At 36.9% G+C, this 19,291-nt stretch overlaps 2 protein-coding genes across 2 annotated transcripts in view; one reads left to right on the top strand and one right to left on the bottom strand.

The window, feature by feature from the left end:
• nptnb (neuroplastin b) overlaps nt 1-6,935 on the top strand; it is a 28,701-nt gene extending 21,766 nt beyond the window's left edge. The window contains exons 5-9 of the mRNA XM_053339055.1: nt 943-1,076; nt 1,170-1,443; nt 6,219-6,240; nt 6,368-6,441; nt 6,534-6,935. Coding sequence (XP_053195030.1) covers nt 943-1,076; nt 1,170-1,443; nt 6,219-6,240; nt 6,368-6,428 — 491 coding nt within the window. The 3' untranslated portion in view covers nt 6,429-6,441; nt 6,534-6,935. The remainder of the gene's footprint in view (nt 1-942; nt 1,077-1,169; nt 1,444-6,218; nt 6,241-6,367; nt 6,442-6,533) is intronic.
• A 939-nt stretch (nt 6,936-7,874) lies between these two features.
• On the bottom strand, nt 7,875-18,069 carry rec114 (REC114 meiotic recombination protein). Its single transcript, XM_053315784.1, has 6 exons — nt 17,983-18,069; nt 13,065-13,154; nt 9,858-9,941; nt 9,321-9,494; nt 8,211-8,276; nt 7,875-8,039 (listed from the first exon to the last, which is right to left on the bottom strand). The coding sequence occupies exons 1-6, from the start codon at nt 18,067-18,069 to the stop codon at nt 7,875-7,877; spliced, it is 666 nt and encodes a 221-aa protein (XP_053171759.1).
• Nucleotides 18,070-19,291: the final 1,222 nt, after the last annotated feature.

Here is a 19,291-nt window from a genome sequence, read left to right as displayed (position 1 = left end):
CTGGAGACTTTCATATCATACTGATCTCCCTCTTCCATGACTTCATTATGAATTGTGCTGAAATGTTTTACTTTTTTGTTTCCAGAGTGATATTCCCCCATTGCAGGTGTTGGGTAGGGGGGTATCGGTGCTCACAAAATAAATTCACATCCAAAACTGCACTTTTTATCAAGAGCCGTATGAAAATGTATATCATCTATCTTTCTGATAAAATGAGAAGTCATCCTGGGCTATTATGTGTATATTTTAAGATAAACTGATATTTACTTCTTAAAAATAATAATATCTCCTACCACAAGAAAAAAAAACACAATAGAAACACAATACCAGTTTATGTTAGGGTTATTATTTTGTAAGCATTCAGCAAATACAGCCCCCATGAGCTTTTGACAGCAAGTGTGTGTCAATGACTCATACGAGCTGTAGTTTTGACAGCTAAAAAAAATGTGTGATGTCTTATAATGATTGGGTGTTGTATTACCAATTACACTAATAAAAAATTGGACTTTGGATGCAAAATGAATACACACATAAGGTTTTTTTGTGTGTGACTGATTTAAAACACCCTAAAAGAAGAAAATAGTCCAGAAACATAATAATAATAATACAATACATATAATAATACAACACAAATTCAATAACGTGCGTGAGATACTGAATGAAGTCATGTGACTTAAACTAAATGATGCAGTGTATACGACTGTATGATTTTTGAAAGTATTGCTGCTTCAGTGAATCAACCCAGCTATAGAGAATCTTAATTGCACCCTTTTCTCTTACACAGACAGCTGAATAATACTCATTATTACCTTACCCAGAACAGCTAATCATGCTTTCCTTACTTGTGCCATCTGGTAGGAGTTAAAACGTTCCTTTGGATGTCTCATTTTTGCCAACTTAGCTGCAACTGATCAATTTTATTTATTTATTTTACCTTTTCAGCAAAACCTCATATCACTGGCCACAAGCGAAGCGAAAATAAAAACGAGGGGGAAAATGCAATGCTTTACTGCAAGTCTGTTGGTTACCCACATCCCACCTGGACATGGCATATAGTGGATGGAACATCCTACAAGGTATATGTATATACTGCATTTATAAATTAAGAGACAGAGAAACACACACACACACATTTTAATTAACTTGGAGAAATTATCATTGTGTTCCAGGATATTGACAACTCCACTGGACGCGTCTTTATCACTAATAGAGACAACTACACCGAGCTCAACATAATAAACCTGGAGAGAGAGAACGATCCGGGGAAATACGAATGCAATGCCACTAATGTGATTGGGACCACTGCTGAGATCACTATCCTACGGGTGCGAAGCAATCTTGCACCGCTTTGGCCATTCCTGGGTGTGCTAGCTGAAATTATAATCCTAGTAGTCATCATCGTTGTGTACGAGAAACGCAAGAGGCCAGATGACATTATTGATGGTAAGAAAACTTTCACTTTGTTACTTGCAGTATGCTGTAATACACCATGAAAGTAGTTTTATGTTTGAATTACAGTACACCACTTCCACACTATGGTGATATTCAGTGTGCTTGGTCTGGAGTCTGATCTTTGCTTTAAAAACATTACACTATTCTTAATACATTACTGTAAGTACATGTAGTATACAAACTGTACTGACACTACTAAGAAATAAAGCTAAAGAATAATTCTGGTTGGTTTGCTTTTAAGTGTCAGATTAGACATTTCAGCAACTATAAATAGTGTCCAGTCATTTCTTTTTCCAGAAGGACTTTGGATCCAACATTACAGTCAAATGTCATGATGAGAGGAGCTTGCCATATCTGTAGTGGCCAACTGACTATCAAAGGACTTGCCTCCTTGGCTCTTGAGCGGTGTGGCAAAAGGAGAAAGGAAGGACATTGTCACATATAAGTCACACATTCAACATATTAGATGCATGCAAACATGACCTTTACAGATTCACATTAGGTTAACAACAGGGGTCCCACAGCTAACCTTTCCAAGAGTTGGCTCTTTGTGTTTTCGTACTAATGGCAATGGTAATAGCACATTTGTTTCTATAATGATAGCAGAATAAGAATGCTTATAAACATGTGGGTTTAGCTACGTGCTGGTAAACCTGCATATCAGTCCCGATATGTAACTGAATTGGTTACTATTCTTTTCCTCCTTCTTTCCAAATGGCAACATAATCTAAACGGGTGGTAAGTGAGAGATTCTGCATGGTTCCAGAGATTTTTTTCCCCCTGTCAATTTCTATGTTTTTTACGAGCCTACAGTCCATCCAAACACATGGCATTTTTTTTTCTTTTGCTTATGAGATTAACATTTTGATTAAGTTAACTTTTATACCAATTATAGTGAAATGAGAATGAAATGATCTCTATTCATTTCACTGCCATTCGACTGAACCCATATAATGCAATTTCTTCTCATTTTATAGTTTAGGCATGGATTCAAGAGCCATAATTCTAAACCATATTAAAAGTCCAAGCAAGATTCTTTTTACCACATAAATCACAACTATGTTTACAGATATAAATGAAATGTGAGTTATAGATAAAAAAAAATGTTTAGTTGTGTAATTCTCAACTGATCCTAATAGAAAATTCTTGCCTGTGTCATTATGTTAGCAGTCCTAATGCCAAGCTCAAACTCATTACTAGAGTAAGAAAAGTTTTAGCAAAAAGGTAGCAACTATATACAACTGATTCCGCAATATCAATTCAATTGAACTTCCACATATTCAAATCCAAACCCCAACTTACATCCATTTAGTTACTGTATTTCACAATTATTAGGTTGATTTTATTAGCGTGATTTTATTATGAGAGTAATATATTGTATATTGCATATGTTGCAGTAGTGTTCAAATAAAAGGAAATTAGTGGAAGATATGTATTTTGTATATTTCCCAACTTGGCATATGCAAGTAGCAAAATAATTTGAGCATTACTACATCACACACACTGACCTATGATCTGAAAGGTGCACTGTAGGCAGGCATGCAGGCATGCAGGCAGGCAGGCAGGCAGGCAGGCAGGAGGCAGGCAGGCAGGCAGGCAGACAGACAGGCAGGCAGGCAGGCAGGCAGGCAGGCAGACAGGCAGGCAGGCAGGGAGAGAGGCAGGGAGGGAGGCAGGCAGGCAGGGAGAGAGGCAGGCAGGCAGGCAGGGAGAGAGGCAGGCAGTCAGGCAGGCACGCAGGCAGGCAGACAGGCAGGCAGGCAGGCAGGCAGGCAGACAGGCAGGCAGGCAGGCAGGGAGGCAGGCAGGCAGGCAGGCAGGCAGGGAGATAGGCAGGCAGTCAGGCAGGCAGGCAGGCAGGCAGGCTCACCCTGTACTAAAAAGGCTTCAGGGCCCAGTGGTGGCCATGTAGGCATCAGCAGTTTGGGGCTGAACATTATACCTAAATGTCAAAGCCACATCTAAGGGACAAAGAAATACTACACATAGAAACAGAATATAAAAAGATAAACATTATAAAGCATAAATATTGGAAAGATAATAAATTACATAAAGCATTTCTGCAGAATGTCCAATTATTTAGTTAATTCTGTCATAGTATTAGTAGTTCATGCATTTCTTTTTTATTTTGAAATCTGCCAAATATAGTAGCCCATAAGCGAGTTGAGCCTTTGCATTTAACAAAAGAAATGGCCCATGCTTCAGGAGGCAGACAAAAATCACGTGGTAAGAATGTGACAAGATGAAAATGTCTAGAAAGCCCAAAGGCATCTCCAGTCACCAAAGGTTGTGTCTGACCTTTACTCATGTGGTTTTGTCTTCTTTTTATTTTGGAATCAAACGTTAACACACTATACTAAAACCACAACAGCCTCCCCACTAATATGAATCACTTCAGCTGGGCAACAGCTGTACAATACAGAGCACAGTAATACAGACCAAAGAACGCTTCAGGGTACATCCTGCTTTTCATCCACTTTGTCCAAACATATATTATTTACTCAGTAAAATGTGTAAGGAATATGAAGTAGACACACTTGTTTTAGATCAGGTCAATGTCTTCAACTGTTCACATGTAATGCTGTTTCTCCCATACGACTGACAGACTTAAATATATTCATCATTTAATAGGCTCCTAAATTAACAGATGTTTCAAATAATTAAGTATTATAGGTACCTATTATTGGTTTATAATAGGTACCAGAATCCATTTCTTAAATAAAAAAAATGTCATTCATTTTTAACCATTATTTAATGTTGAATTGATTTCTTTATTGAAGTTGTTCAGACACTATGGTGGTTAACAACATGTATTATGATGATCTGTTATTATCTATAATTGAATATATCAATTATATTTGTTTTATTCATAAAGTTAAATCATATGACAATGCTGTTAATTATTAAAACAATTATATACAAAATAGAAACAAAACAAAGTAGCTCACAGAGAAAAAATGCTTTACTACAATACAATACTTATTTAAAATACAAACACACACAGCTCAAGTAAGCTCTATGCATGGCCTCTAGTTTGGTTTCATCTACCGGAAAAATGAAGCGATTAAGGTGGATTATATTTGCCGTGTTTATGCCATTCAAATCAGCAATGAGGACTCCCAGCTCACGATGCAGTCTCTCTAAATCTCCTTTTAGCATCCCGTATTCCCGGAGGTTTTGGCCCCTGTCTGTGCGCATTATGAATTCTGTTCTCTTGATGGCTTAGCTGTGTTTGAACACTTTTATACTCCACAACCAAGAGCTCTGAGGCAGAGGCTGACATTTTTCTATCCTGTGCTTCAAAACCCAGTTGCTAAAATCCCAGATTTTGCTGTGTGATAATTTGGCTAAATAGCAGCTCACTTTATGAAACAACAGACATTTTAAGCTGGCACTTATAGTTTGACGTTACAGTTGATTGAATTGAATTACTGATTAGATTATCGATGTTCAAGTAGTCTCACACAGTAAAAATCTGTCATTTGTTATGTGCTTGCAGAGCCATTATGGTAAACATAGCCTTTGTGATGTGTATACATATGAGGTGTGAAAACAGTGGGACATGCTGACAGATGTTCCTTCTCCAAGTGATCACAGAATCATGTTTTTTTGTCTAACATTATAACTACCATAATCTGCTCCATATTAATGCCATGGAATGCTGCTAATGCTGCTTATCTCAGACATGTAACTGCATGCAAAATATCTCACTGTGATGGTAACTGACACATTTTCATCTGTATGCCAAACACCAACCACCTTGTCAACCCCAAGGCTGTGGGTTTCCAAACTAACTTGTCACTAAATGCAGCAATATTCACTATTCTCACTTAGTTCCTCTTCTTGTAGTGTTTTGTAATGTTAGTTATTGCACTGCTGTCTTGTGAGAAACTATGACAATTTATGTGCAAGGAAATCATTGTTCAAAAATGTGTTTTTATGAATGTCATGTTGCTATTCTTAATTGAAATGATGCAACAAAATATTAACCAATGTGTTCTGCAGGGAATTGGTAAAATCACTAGATGCTGAAAGACCCATGTTTTTATGCCAAATCAGTCACAATATCACACCCGTGTGCTAGGCCCTTTGAAAATCACTATAAAATTGCTGAGTGTAATTAAGAGATGGTTTAAAGTGAGCCATCTGTACCCCTCCTACACATATGCTCAGTCTGAAATGAACAGAAACCCCATGAGATTCAGATGGCATATGAGGTTAAGTTTAGAATGTTTGGCAATAAACTGTTAAATACATTTCAGTACTTCTACAAATAAGTCACTGCTGACCATTTTCTCATGCTTGCAGTTAATGATATTTTTCTGAATGGGATTTTGCCACTTCCCAAGCAGCCTTTAGTGCCCAAAACATTTGTTAATGAGAAAAGAAGAAGCTACAAAACTCACCGTATCCTTGTCACTCCTGTGTTTGCTTAATGTTTTCCTTCTGAGTCTGTTTATTAGACACAGAGCTTGTGCATACAATGCTGTTTAGCAGCTGACTCACATGATGTCAGAGCTTCCCACCAGTGCACATGACTGTACCGCACCATGATTCAAAAGCAATCTGTTCTCTCACAGAACAATAACATTTAGAGGATGTGATAACCCATTTCTAGTAAATTTCAAGTTTCTGGAACATATACACATAGTTGGCAAAACAATACATGCTAATTGTAGTAAAGGCAAGGTATTTTCCTTTTTCCTTTATCTTCTATTTGACTTCTGTGTTCTTTTTTCCCCCTCTGTCCTCTCCTCGTATCAAAGATGATGAACCAGTTGGACCGATGTAAGTACATAAATATTCTCAATTTCTCATAGCTACAAATATAATATAATTCCTATTTAAATACTCTGTACTGTAATTTGAATCACTATACATGTAGGTCACTAAATCATAACTGCTTCTTTCCTAGGAAAACAAATTCAACAAACAACCACAAGGACAAAAACATTCGCCAGAGGAATACAAAATAAGCTATTTACTCAAGTAAGAGTCTGTTGTAAGGGGTGGGGGCTAAATATAGAACTCACTGCAAGGATTATCCATAGTCACGCCTTCTCTTGATTTTTCCTTCACAGATGAGATGTCTAAACTGCAGTTTTGGCTACATGAAGGCATCAGAGGTGGATAAAGCTCCAGGCAGTTTTAAAAAAAAGCACATCTTGTCTCATTTTACGAGAAACAATATCAGCATAACACTGGCAACAAAAAGAACATAATGGCTGTCTTAAGCATGCCTTATTCAGTCTTACGTGGAGATTTCAGGATGACGAATAATGACGAAAACCACCACAAAAGGTGTACACATTTTTAATGTGCTGTTGATGTCTCCTTTATTAATTTTATCATGGTCCTCAGATGAGGTGATCCCTTTTGTATTACATATCATGTACAATGCATGCAAGATAATTACGCAATAGGATACTCAGAATAGACATCTTCTGTTGTTATCCCTGGTGTGGCTTTTTTTGCATCCAAAACTACCTTTTTTATGGAGTCATCCTTATCATTCATATATATGTAGTGGCAGTCAGGTTTGGGACACACATACTCATTCACTGACTGTAATATATATATACATACATACATATATATATATATGTATATATATATTTATTTCTTGAAATTTGTACAGCATATCATTGTAATTAAAATATGTTTGATTTTGTGACAAGAAGTCCAATTTTAAAAGAACTTTTATTGTGAAGCAAGGGCTTCAATGACTGGCAGTATTTACATCTAATTGAGAGTGATTACAGAAAATGAATAATGTGTGTTTAACTATCTAAACAAAAATATGTGTATTATTTTTATCTTATTTTGAGAGTAACTTAGATGTCTTGTATATGTTACAGTATGAGTGTTCAAATGATAGGAAATATGTGAAAGAAATATTTTTTTTATATTTCCCAATTTCATTAATTTTTATTTTCTATTTTTTCTCTCTTTAACTGTATAGCATGGCTATAATCCTATGCAATATGTATTCTTAGATATATGGAGGGCAGTTTGTTTTACTCAGTGAAGCTTTAATATTGTGGGATCACTTGGAAGCTGGCATAGCAAAATTCACTGCTGTAGCTGCATGACTCCTCTTTCAATACAATGTATCAGTGTGTGTTGCGGTGGAAATGGACCTGCATTGAGGTGGGAACAGAGGGACCAGAGTATATAGCCACGATCAAACATAGTGAGACCAATATTTTTTTTCTGAATAAAAAGTTTAAAACATCCATTTTTTTTTTTTGGTATGTTTAATACCATTTAATGCGTCCTCTTCAGGACATATATGATAACAAATACGTAAGCACATAAAAAACAAAACCTCCACCACCACCAGGCACTTCCTACACATACTATATAAAAAAAAGAGAACATTTCATTTGACCTCTCTGCCTTCAGCCCGCTGTTGAGATTCTTCACTCCTGAAGCAATTTCTTCAGCTCCCCCTCCACCTTGTCCACAAATGCATGAAAGCTAGGATCCAGCAGACAAACACGCAGGATTGGCTCCAAATCACCTTGTGCCAAAGAACCATGGTGGTATACTTTAGGCAGAATCACAGCATTCTCTCCCAAGAAGTGCTGTGGAAAGTCCAACAAATGCAATATTTATTATGAAGAAGCACAAAGTCGTTCCTTGTTAAACTTGAACGAAATTACAGTAAATGTAGCACATTGAGATGTTTAATTTGGTTAGTTTTTAGCACAAGACGACCCACTGTTTACGTTTACTGATGTTCACTTAAGCAATACCTGGGTAAGACGCTTGATTGACAATGATCCTTGGACAACTTCAGGCTCAACTCCCACAGCCTTCCCCTGCTGACATAGGTTTACACACAAAAAGGAGAAAAAAAGATTTGACAAACACTGCATGGCACCACAGGGTTAAGAGGCCAATCAATGGCTTCATTACTAATTGAAAGATATCCATCCCTCAAAGCCCTTTCATCTTCACTGTGAACTCCTTCAGTGTGTCTGTACGCTAAAGGTCACACAATCAACCCCATGGCAGAGTCCATTCCTTTCTCAACCCTTTATGTTTAATGTTGTGAAGCCCAGAAGAGTGCAATCGAAGTTCCTAGAGTCTAAATTCTTATCATTCATATGCTTTTAATGTTTTGAAGTTCCAAAGTAAATAAAAGGCACCTACTGACTTAAAGCAGAATTGAATAACAGTGCCCAAACAAGCGTCTGTCATCTTTGTGTCATTTGTGTGTGTGTCTTTTTATCTTGTTGTTCATCATCAACTATTTGACTGTTCAAGGCAATATGAAGAACTCATTTCTTCAGTGGCTTAAGGAGTATGCCACTTTGATGGCTGTATTTATAAATTCATTTTTATTGTTCTACATTTCTGTCTCTTTGTGTGTGTGTTTGGGGTGGGGCTTACTGTACTACACAATATACATTATTGTGATTGGCTTATCATGCGTGTACAGTATATAGTCTATCTCACTCCATCTAATGTAGCAGTAGTGTCACCTCTACTAATATGACAGTATTGTAAATAGCACCATCTAGTGAGGATAATATGGCTACTGTTGATGAATCTGACCATAACATTGTGACAATACTGTTAAAAGAGCAATAATGGCTAATAATATTTACTGTGTCATTTTGTAGTCTTTGATATTATTTTTTTTAAATAATTTACAAGATACTGTCAAATGAGTATTTACATTGTATAAGTGTCTTAAGAAGAAAAATGCTGCATCTTTGATACATCCACAAACCCTCAAGTTGTATCCTGTCTTTGGCCTATTTTGGCCAAGAAATTTAAAAAGTACAAAAATCTGATCTGTATGTCAGTTCTAATTACAAATGTCAAAATTGTATTTACTGAACTGTAAAATGGGCAACCTGTATCACTGGTGCAGAGATCTCAGTGGGGGGCTGATTAGGGGTTGGTAGGGCATCATCTTGAGTGGTGACAGGCAGGTACTCCATCAGTTTTTCCACAGCACTTGAACACTGCTTTATAGCCTCTGCCCTGCTACTCCCTTCAAACTGCATCCTTATCATACGACTCTCTCCCTGCAGAAATCCATAAATGTGTTCAATCTGTATCTGTCAATCCCAACTGTCCCAGTGAAAACACACTCTGATTTGTATGTTGTCTTTGTAAAATCAGCATCTCATTCAGGTTTAAACAAAGGGTTTGATACACAAGGACACTAATCAGGCAACTCAGGCCTGACCATTAAATTTAACAGAGAAGTATGAGAAGGTTTTTCATCATAGCATCTGATTAAAAGACGATAAAAACCTAATAATCCAACTAACAGTATTGGTTTTCATTTTAAATTAGTTCTAGTTTTAACCTTGTATTAAGATACTGGAACAGAAGCTTGAGAAAATAGTATCTCTGTTGGGATTGTAATGCATCTCATGACGCACCGTCACAGTGAGTCGAAGCATCAGGTTATCAGTCCTTTGCTGTACTTTGAGAAAATCTGAGCCACCGAGCAGAGGAATTGTATCCTGGGAAAAGACAAGAGAATAATCCTTGTTGCAGTTAAGTAAATAATCAGTTTTATCCACAGGCTCAATGAACTGATTGATAACAAATACAAAAACCCCCAAAACATTTTAGATATTAAGAATATAAAGACATCCTCCATCCTGCTTAGGTAGATATAAAAGCTTCATTTCCACTCATGCAATGTCTGGACTAAAGAGTGTGCTTTAGATTTATGACGCGGATTGAACAAAAATAGTTACCTAAAACTGTCTGCAGGGGTCTCTATTTACTCAGTAACCTCAGCCTCAGCTTTAAGGATAATAAGCAGTTTCATACATGCAACTCACAAAGTAGTAGTAAATGCATGCGTACAACTAACTTACATGTATCAAGTCTTCAAACAATAACCTAATATTGAGCCTATTTTATTAAATCTGTTTAATAAATACATTTGTTTTGAAGCTTTCAATGTAGGTATAACAAAAGGGTTTTTATTTGATGGCAAATGATTTGATGATTTCTGTATTGATGGCACCATCATACTTTTTCGGGGAGACACACATCTCTGCTGTCTCTGATTGTGGTGCAAACAATTCTGCTGCTGGTCACTATAAGAGTGGAAATAAACATAAGAGTAAATATATCAGGTTTCCAAATGTTATGGATAGGCGTTTCTTTCTGTAGGACATTCAAATGATTTATTGGCAATTAGGGAAACCCATTCCTGGATATGAATTTTCATTAAAATACCAACTTATGTGACAGACTGCATTGTTTGCTACAATATAAAATATATGGCTGGATGCCAAATGAAAGGAAAAAAAACATAAATAAATGTGTGGTAAGACCGAACAAATACATGCTACCATACAGGGCACGAGGGGACACTGAGGGGTCTGAATGGTTCTGTTTGTTTTAGTATAAAAATGATATGAATCACATGCCATGGTCTTCACAGTTACCAGCTCTTATGGGAGATGTTGGCCTGACGTAATACAAACCATCCTCATCCAAACACTAAACAAGAGAGCATATATTGGAAGAGTTCCTGAGTCAAGAAGCATTGAAGCTGCTCTGGTGGCTTGTGTGAGCAAACACTTTGTTGTCTTGCCATCTGTCTGTTGCATGCAAGATATACAGTATATGAATTTAAAGCTGACCGATCTTACTGCTGGTGATGCCTGTAAGTAAGGATTGTCCATATTTTGAGGAGAGCACTGAAAATTATCAGTAATCCCTTTGATTCTCTTTAATATGGCAAATTTCTGTTGTGTTCAAAGACAATTTGTTCAAACGTTTTCTTCCTTCAGACTTTATCATGTAGCCTATAGGCCTAAACTCTCTGTACTGAAACTTCCTGAGCATTCACTGCACCAATCTATAATAGACCAGTCTATCATCCTTGGTGAAAGCTCTCTGCAGTCTGACCTGAATATCTGTCTGGCTCGGCACCCTGGCGCAGCAAGATAGCAGTGTCTCCTGCCAGAACTCCATTAATGAGACATTGAGTAGTCCCTCAAATTCCTGTTGTCTGCAGGGCAGAAAGCTAACTTTTTTATGTCCAAAGAGCAAAGTTACTTTACCTTTACTATATTACATTTTTAAACAGACTTCTACAGATCTTTACATAATGGTAATCTATGATAATCTGCTGAAATTACTATGATTTGGGGTGGCTTTAGTGATTTCCTATTAGTAGAGTTGATTGATTTATGTCTGCTGTGCCAATCTTGGTAACAAACCAATACAGGAATAGGAAACAACTGTCAGCTCCATGAGGCATATAAAATATGACTTGAATCAAGGCATGTAAATTTATGGTCAATGTAATTCCACTTTAACATTTCAAGTCCACTCAGTGTGCTGGTGATTTACACTTTACAATGTGTTCTCCTAATTAGAGGTCATGTCATACAAACTGCTGTATTTAAATCAAGTCTGAAGTTCGTTTTAGATTTTCTGAGTCTGATCTTGACTTTTCACATTTTTAATAAGTTGATTTTGAACCTACACCCTCAAAGTTGTGAGGGACATTTGGCTTGACCTAACCAAAACAATCCAGTCAAGTCCCATCAGATTTGAGCTGAAATGTCAAGCTCTTCAGCAGAATATTTCATAAGGCCTTCATAGACGCCTGTCAGATTTTGTTACTGTTTTCATCCCACAAGAAGAATGGTGTATTTTTTCTTTAGCTATAATGTGAATGGAATACACACTGAAATCCCACATACTATATAAACACATATTATATTCCAATTAACATTTCATGGCAACCCTAGTTTAACCTGTAATAGTATTTTAAATAAATCATAGCATGTCTTAATCTATAATAATAGAGTATTTTTTAATTTGTGCCCCCCTTCAACCAAAATGAAATGTACAGTCCCTGTCACTGCTAACATCCACTATTGATCTTAGGGAGGGTCACAGTCATGTGTTTCTCAAGGTGTCCATGGATTTAACATGCATGTCTGTTGAACCTATACCTCCAGTCACAGTGTTGACGGGAGAGTAATTGTTACTCTACACACCATTCTCAACAATGGAAAAAAACTAACAAATAAACCCTTCATGGGATACCCTTTCTCACAACAGGTTCTTACTGTGGGCCTTCTTTGGAAATAAACTAGTAAATAAACTAGGCCCTCCCATCACACACATGCATACCAATAAGCCTTAATCAACACCTTCAGTGTAACATCATCTGGAAAGTCAGGATAAATCTTAAAGATCCCCTCGAATCATGTTTTAACAACTATCAAAACACTCTGCTTAGAATAAAATGTATTTCTGATATTTTTATTTAAAAAAAAAAGGTACAATTACAATATTTGAAATATTTTTCATTTCAAACATTAAAGTGTTGGATCCAACAGTTCTTCACTGTTAAGTCCACTTTCAGTATATGTAAAGAGGACACTTCAAGGTGAGCACAGATAAATGTGAAAACTGTTTTCTAGTGTCAAACGCTGAACACACATCATTCTGCACAGTGAAGCTCAAACATTCATTGAGGAACAAGAAAAACACATTTTTGAGTGGAGGGGGACTATAAGGTGCTCTATGCTTGCTGTAAATGACTACCCAAAGAAATTAAACAGAGTAAAACTAAGACCATCAATAAACCCACACAGTCCTCTTACCAAGCTTTCCTGTCCTTGAAATACCATCAAGTATCCATACTCCACGATTGTGAGGATGATTTGAGGTTTATTGCCATTTGTCTCAAATATCTGGGGAAGAAAAGAGAATATTAGACAAAATTATAGTGAGTTTTCTAGATCAACTCATGATGGAGCTCTATAAATTTTAGAGGATGTTTGGTTAAAACTGAAGTGAGTAATTGAAGCAGTTCATGCCTCAGCACTGACTTATATCTATATGTTCTATGAGATTTTGAGCACTTGATTTAATAGCCTATCTATTAAAGCATAGTACATTTCACATTTTTTAAGTGGATAAAGGGTTTCTCTAAAAAGTGGCATTATCAGATGAAGATTAAGAGTGTTTGGAGTAATTCTCTTTTACTGCAAGTCCATGTGGGCAAATGGCCTAGAACTGTATTGCAATGTGATGGAGGCTTATGGGTAAAGTGTAACGAAGTTTAAAAGGAATAATTTGTAAGTCATGTTTTACAGCCTGCCATAACAGTCTTCCCAGTAAACATGCAGCTCTAGCTTGCCATCTAGAGTCTGATGGAGTTAATGGAAGACAAAGCTACACTCCCTGATGTTGTTACACATCACTAAATCCCCAAATAATTTTAGTACTCAACACAGATAGATGGCAAGTTGGAGCTTAGTGACGATGTGAAGAAAAATATTTGGTGACTGTGAAAATTGAAAACACCTGAAAACATATAACATTTGTGGGCATTTCACAGTAGACTTGCACATGTAGGATGATGATCATAGATGTATTTAAATATTGTGACATTTAATTTGTTTTCATGTAAACATGTTTTACTCGAAACATGCTAAATTTTGACCATGAGAACATAACATATTGCCTTTACTCATTATCAAAAAAATATCAAATTGTCTATTATTTGATGACTTGATACATTGTCTTGTCTATACAGTTAAAATATCAAATATGATAAATTGCCCATTACAACATACCAGAATCCAATATCACTTGAAATTGCTCACTTTGTTTGACCCACAGCCAAATGACCCCAACTTGTCATTGAAAATAAGAAGTCCTTTTTATTGTTAGACCTTTTGACATAGCACAGCAGGAAAAGCCCAGGTGTAAATAGTTATATTAATTATGAATGAAATTCCATTTAGCTGCTTTTATTTTAGGGTCTGGGTCTTACCCATACTGGCTCACAGTCACTCAGTCATGGCTTACTAAATGAAATGGGTCATTTCATCATTAATGTTATTAGTAACACCTGTGCTTTTCCTATTATAACGAGTCAAAAAAAAGTCTGCTGTGAAAAAGCCTATATTACCAAACAGAAAAGGTAAATAAAACCATCAAGTAATTGGTAGACTTACATGAAACAGGACAAACAACCTACCAAATTATCAAGATTGTAATTTGATAATTTAAAAAAAGTTATATTACACTTATAAAGGCCATTTCTAGCTATGAATAATTAATGTGTGCTAATACATTACATAGCCATTAACCAGATATAAATTATAATGGCTATCTCTTTCCAGAATATATCCCTCAATTTTATCATTTTTTAATAGTATTGTCTTCTTTATACAAATGTACATTCCATAAATTAATTCCCTCACTTCCATGCAGAAGGACTATATTCGCAATTTGACCTAATATTGGCCTTCACAATCTCTTTTTGCTGTTACTTTTTTGATATTTTTGAGATATAATCAGGGACATATTTTTAATGGGAAAAAAATAGTGCTTAGCTCTTGGATTGGAGTGAAACATTGGTAATACGCATTTGATTAAAAGCACAGCTACCAGCCTGATGGTAAATTAACTTAGGTCCAAAGTGAAACTGTATAACCTTCTCTGGAGACAGCTTCATTTCATATGTGTACAGCAATGGTATAATCAATATAGCTACAATGACAGCAACTGTTAGCTGTCAAAGTGCTTGAGTGAATGATGGGAGTAGCTATAATGTCAGACTAGCAACGCTATGCTAGCTAAACAGACAGAAAATAATTTCAGCCAGCTAGCATAATGCTGTTCAATAGCTGTAAAATAAACGTAAGTTACCTTCCAAGCTGTATCCACTGTTTTTGTAGAGTTTGGGATGAGACGGCCGTAGCGTTTTAACCTCCATGTAAGACTTGTTGCCATTTCCACTTATTTATCGAAACTGTTTGTCAAACTAATCTGCTAATTAAGACAGGATGTGTACCTGTTAGGTGAGCCTAGAGTGCCTCTACGTGAGCCTGCATAATATTGGCGCGCAGTTCGAGTTCCTGTACACAGTCTACGGTATTAACCTGTATATAAAGATGGACGATGATGATTGACAGCTTTGACAGCCGCTCTCAAACCTTTGTCAGGCGGTGGGTGATCCCACCATACACATGTATGCCCGACCCTACAGTGCAATGTTTCCACTGCAGGAAGTTCAGGGTAATTTTGCGTCCCCATAGGACAACTCCAGGAACTTTTACGGGGTAGGTGCTCTAAGCCATAGACATATGTATACCTATATATGTCTATATGCTCTAAGCCATAGACATATATACCTATGTATGTGACATATATACCTATATAAGCGGCCCCGGGGGGTTGAGGTAGACTCGGTGCTGATTGGGTATATTCAACGCGGGATGTGACGTCAACAGAAAGCGCCAAAATAACCACACAACTAATAGATTAATCAAGAAAGTAACTGATAAAATGATCGATAATGAAAATAATTGTTTATTGCAGCCATAAAATTATTATATGCAATTTTGCATGGCAGTGCAAGGAATGCTGGAACACATTGTGTATAAATAATACAGTAAGTAGCCCAATATCTTTATTAACAGAAGTAGTTTTATGTGTTATAGCAGAGACATTATAATAAGAGATAGACACAACCTGTTGAATTGACAGTAACAGAATAGTTGTGCATATTATGCCATGTCTATATTACACTATATTGTGGACAATCTGTAGTAAAACGTGATGTTGTTTTGACACATTAGATGGCTGTGTAACCAAATCAAACCTACACTTACTATGTACTAGCTTTTTGGAGCTTTCAACCACATCTCACTGCCTACTTCAGCACATGGAGCTCATGTGACCTATTTGTAGAACATTGGTTACCGGTGGTCAAATGAGGGCGAGGCAGATGGTAACCACTGTATCTGTTGATGGTCATGGACATTGATGCAGAAGCCTTCTTAATGTATTCTGTGGCTATTCAGTGGTCATTACAACTGAGACAGGATGTTACCACAGTTATCACGGTGGCAACTGTTCTATAAACTATTGTAAACCATATAAATACTCACATTAGAAAGTAATCCACCCAGAATATGCATTTTTTCCTTAATATTTCATGTTGAACAAGGTGGTTAGAGTTACAATTGAGTTTTTTTATGTAACAAAACTGAAGAATGCTGACTCTTTTTACATGGAATATGCTATAGCCTTTAAAGGCTACTTAGAGCTTTGAGTGCTTTACCTCAAAGTATCAGAAAAGGATATTGGGGATACAACCCCATTTTTCAGATGGATTATTATCTTTCCAGCCAGAAGACTGAGGAATCTGGAAATGTCTCCCAACAGTGATTAAGTATTGTCAAGTTTAATGTTTTAAGAGTTTGTATTATCTTAGAATTGCTCTGATGTGGTCATCAGTTACAAGTCACAAATGCAAAACTGGGAAGCACAAATTGGGGCTGGCTATATCCTGCCTGATGATCTCCCTACTGTTTTTTCCCCCTTTTTTTCTTTTCAGATGCAGCCAGAACCTAACACGACTAGCCAGAGAGGAACAATGCTAGTCACAGTCACACAGCACAGGACAGGTAGGGCACGAGAGAGAAGGGGTAAAGAAAACAATGACAGCTCAGTAAGACTTGTACACTAAACAGGATAAATTGAATTTATGATCACTTGTTTTCAGTATATGAAAAAACACTCAATGTACAGTGTCAGCATGTCAACATACAACACATCTCACTCAATGAAGTGTGGTAAAGTGTGTCACCACATATATATTCCATATTTTCTTGAATATGGGTCAGGTTGGCAAAGCCAAAGCCATGTTTAGTAGGGGATAATACTGACTGTACATGTGAAGCATGTATTTCTGTGACGTGTTTCATATAGTTACAAACAAAGGTTTGTCTTTTATTAAATGATGGCCTAATTAAATCATTCCTCAAAATTAATGATTTGATTAAGCCCTCTTGTTTTGAATAAGTGTCAATCAAAAGCCATGTCCATAACCATTCAGGACTTTAGCACTTGATCGTGTAACTGTACTGATACTGGAACTGTGAGGTTTTATGAAACTATTTTGTCTGCTTCAGTTTTATCTACTTTAAAAATATAGCTTGCCTTAAAAAGAAAATAAATGTTACAACAACAGTGTGGTCCTGAGGTAGGAGACAACTTCAAAGTGCTTATTTTGGAAGGATTACACTGTTCAAGAGAAATATGCAGAAGTGCATGCACAAAATGTACAGCACATTATAATAATGAGGAAAGGAAAGTCAAAACAAATGGCACAGACAGTGCACAGAATATGACAGTAGCAGCAAGACTCCTGGCAAACAAACACATGCCATGCATTGCACACAGTTTATAGAGGTCGATTGCAACGGCAATCCGTGACAGTGGTTTTGAGTGAGTGAGTCAGTAAGCAGCACGATTAACGTGATCAAAGAAAAAACTTTGATTCTGCATCGATTCACAAAGTCAAAAGTTAATTTTATAAATGTTAATAACATTAATAATGTGATGTGAGGACAGTGCTCCCTATACACTCTACTTTCTACTCCTTTCCCCAGAGACTAATGTTAGCGGTGCAGAGCAGCACACTTCAGCAGTAACAAATGAGACTGGCTGACCAACATACACTGCAGCATTAAACCTAACCCAACTACCACCTCAACAAACCTGCACCCACTCAGTGTCTTGTACAGCGATGTCTTTCATCGATGCTAACAGTGCAACAGAGAGGCTGCTCTCCACTGCTTCAGACATGACGCTAATAATAACACAGTGGAGCACTCCACCTCCTGCTCAGTTTTTTATTCTATCTAGGCAGGTGACTGTAAGATGTTTTCAATTTTTTTCATTCAAATGCAGTTAACCATTTATCTTATCATATTAGCTTCAGTGGACTAAGAACTGTGCAAAAATGTATACTGTGTAAAGATAAAAAACATTTTATCATCACATCACAGCCCTCTGAATCGGGATCGACTGGTACGACACATTTTATGGCAGAGGGTTGCCTGTCCAAAACATATTTAAAACAGTTCTCAGCAATATTATTCATATCACTGTGGCGTTAACTCAGTTTGTATCAGCTCTATCTCTGAACTACAAACTTAACTGTAATAACTTGAGCTTACATCTTGCTTTAAACTCTGAATGGTACACGAGAGCTGCAATAATTAGTTGATTGATTAATGAACTGACTGACATAGAATTAATTGGCAACAATTTTGATAACTGACTAATTTTTTGGGTTATTTTTGAAAGCAAAAATATTTAGACTTAAAGTCTGTGTAAAGTAAGAATAAATATGTATTCTTAGTTTGACATACCACAGAAAAGTGTGTTGTTAACCACCCTGTCAATGAATGATTAAAACATTGCCAAATATATGAAATTAGTCTTCAGTTAGTCCTAAGTTGTGTAAAACTCAGGCTCTTTCTCTGCTCCCAAACGCTGTGGGCATGCCCGCCGAGTACATTGAGACCCCGCCCCCTACCAAGTGTCACCTGTCAATCAAATTCACCACCTCTACCCAAAACTTGGACGCTATGGGCCCCATTTTAACGATCTATAGCGCATGGCGTGAAGCGTGTGGCGCAAGTGCCTTTGAGGCGTGTCCAAATCCACTTTTGCTATTTTAATGGCGGAAAAATGGTCACTCTGTCAGGCGCACGGTCGAAAAAGGGATGGACTTAAGTCCCCTCATTAATCACAGGCGTATTTTGGGCGTAACACGCAGTAAAACCAATCAGAGTGTCGTCTCCCATTCCCTTTAATATCCAGGCGTGCTGTCACTTTGGTGGATTGCTATTATAACAGTGCATTTACCTTGCAATGCGTTTCAATAATATATCATGAGTTAGTTTTGCTGAAAAGAAAGTTGGCTAATGAGCTGCTAACCTCACATTTAATTCATATAAAGGAAGAATATGGAGAGGGAAACTAACAAAGACATATGCACCACGCCCGCCATCAGCTGTGC

Source organism: Scomber japonicus, chromosome 1, assembly GCF_027409825.1.
Source record: "Scomber japonicus isolate fScoJap1 chromosome 1, fScoJap1.pri, whole genome shotgun sequence".
NCBI lineage: Eukaryota > Metazoa > Chordata > Actinopteri > Scombriformes > Scombridae > Scomber > Scomber japonicus.
The sequence above is the reverse complement of the archived record's forward strand: the minus strand, read 5'-3'. Positions and strand labels throughout refer to the sequence as shown.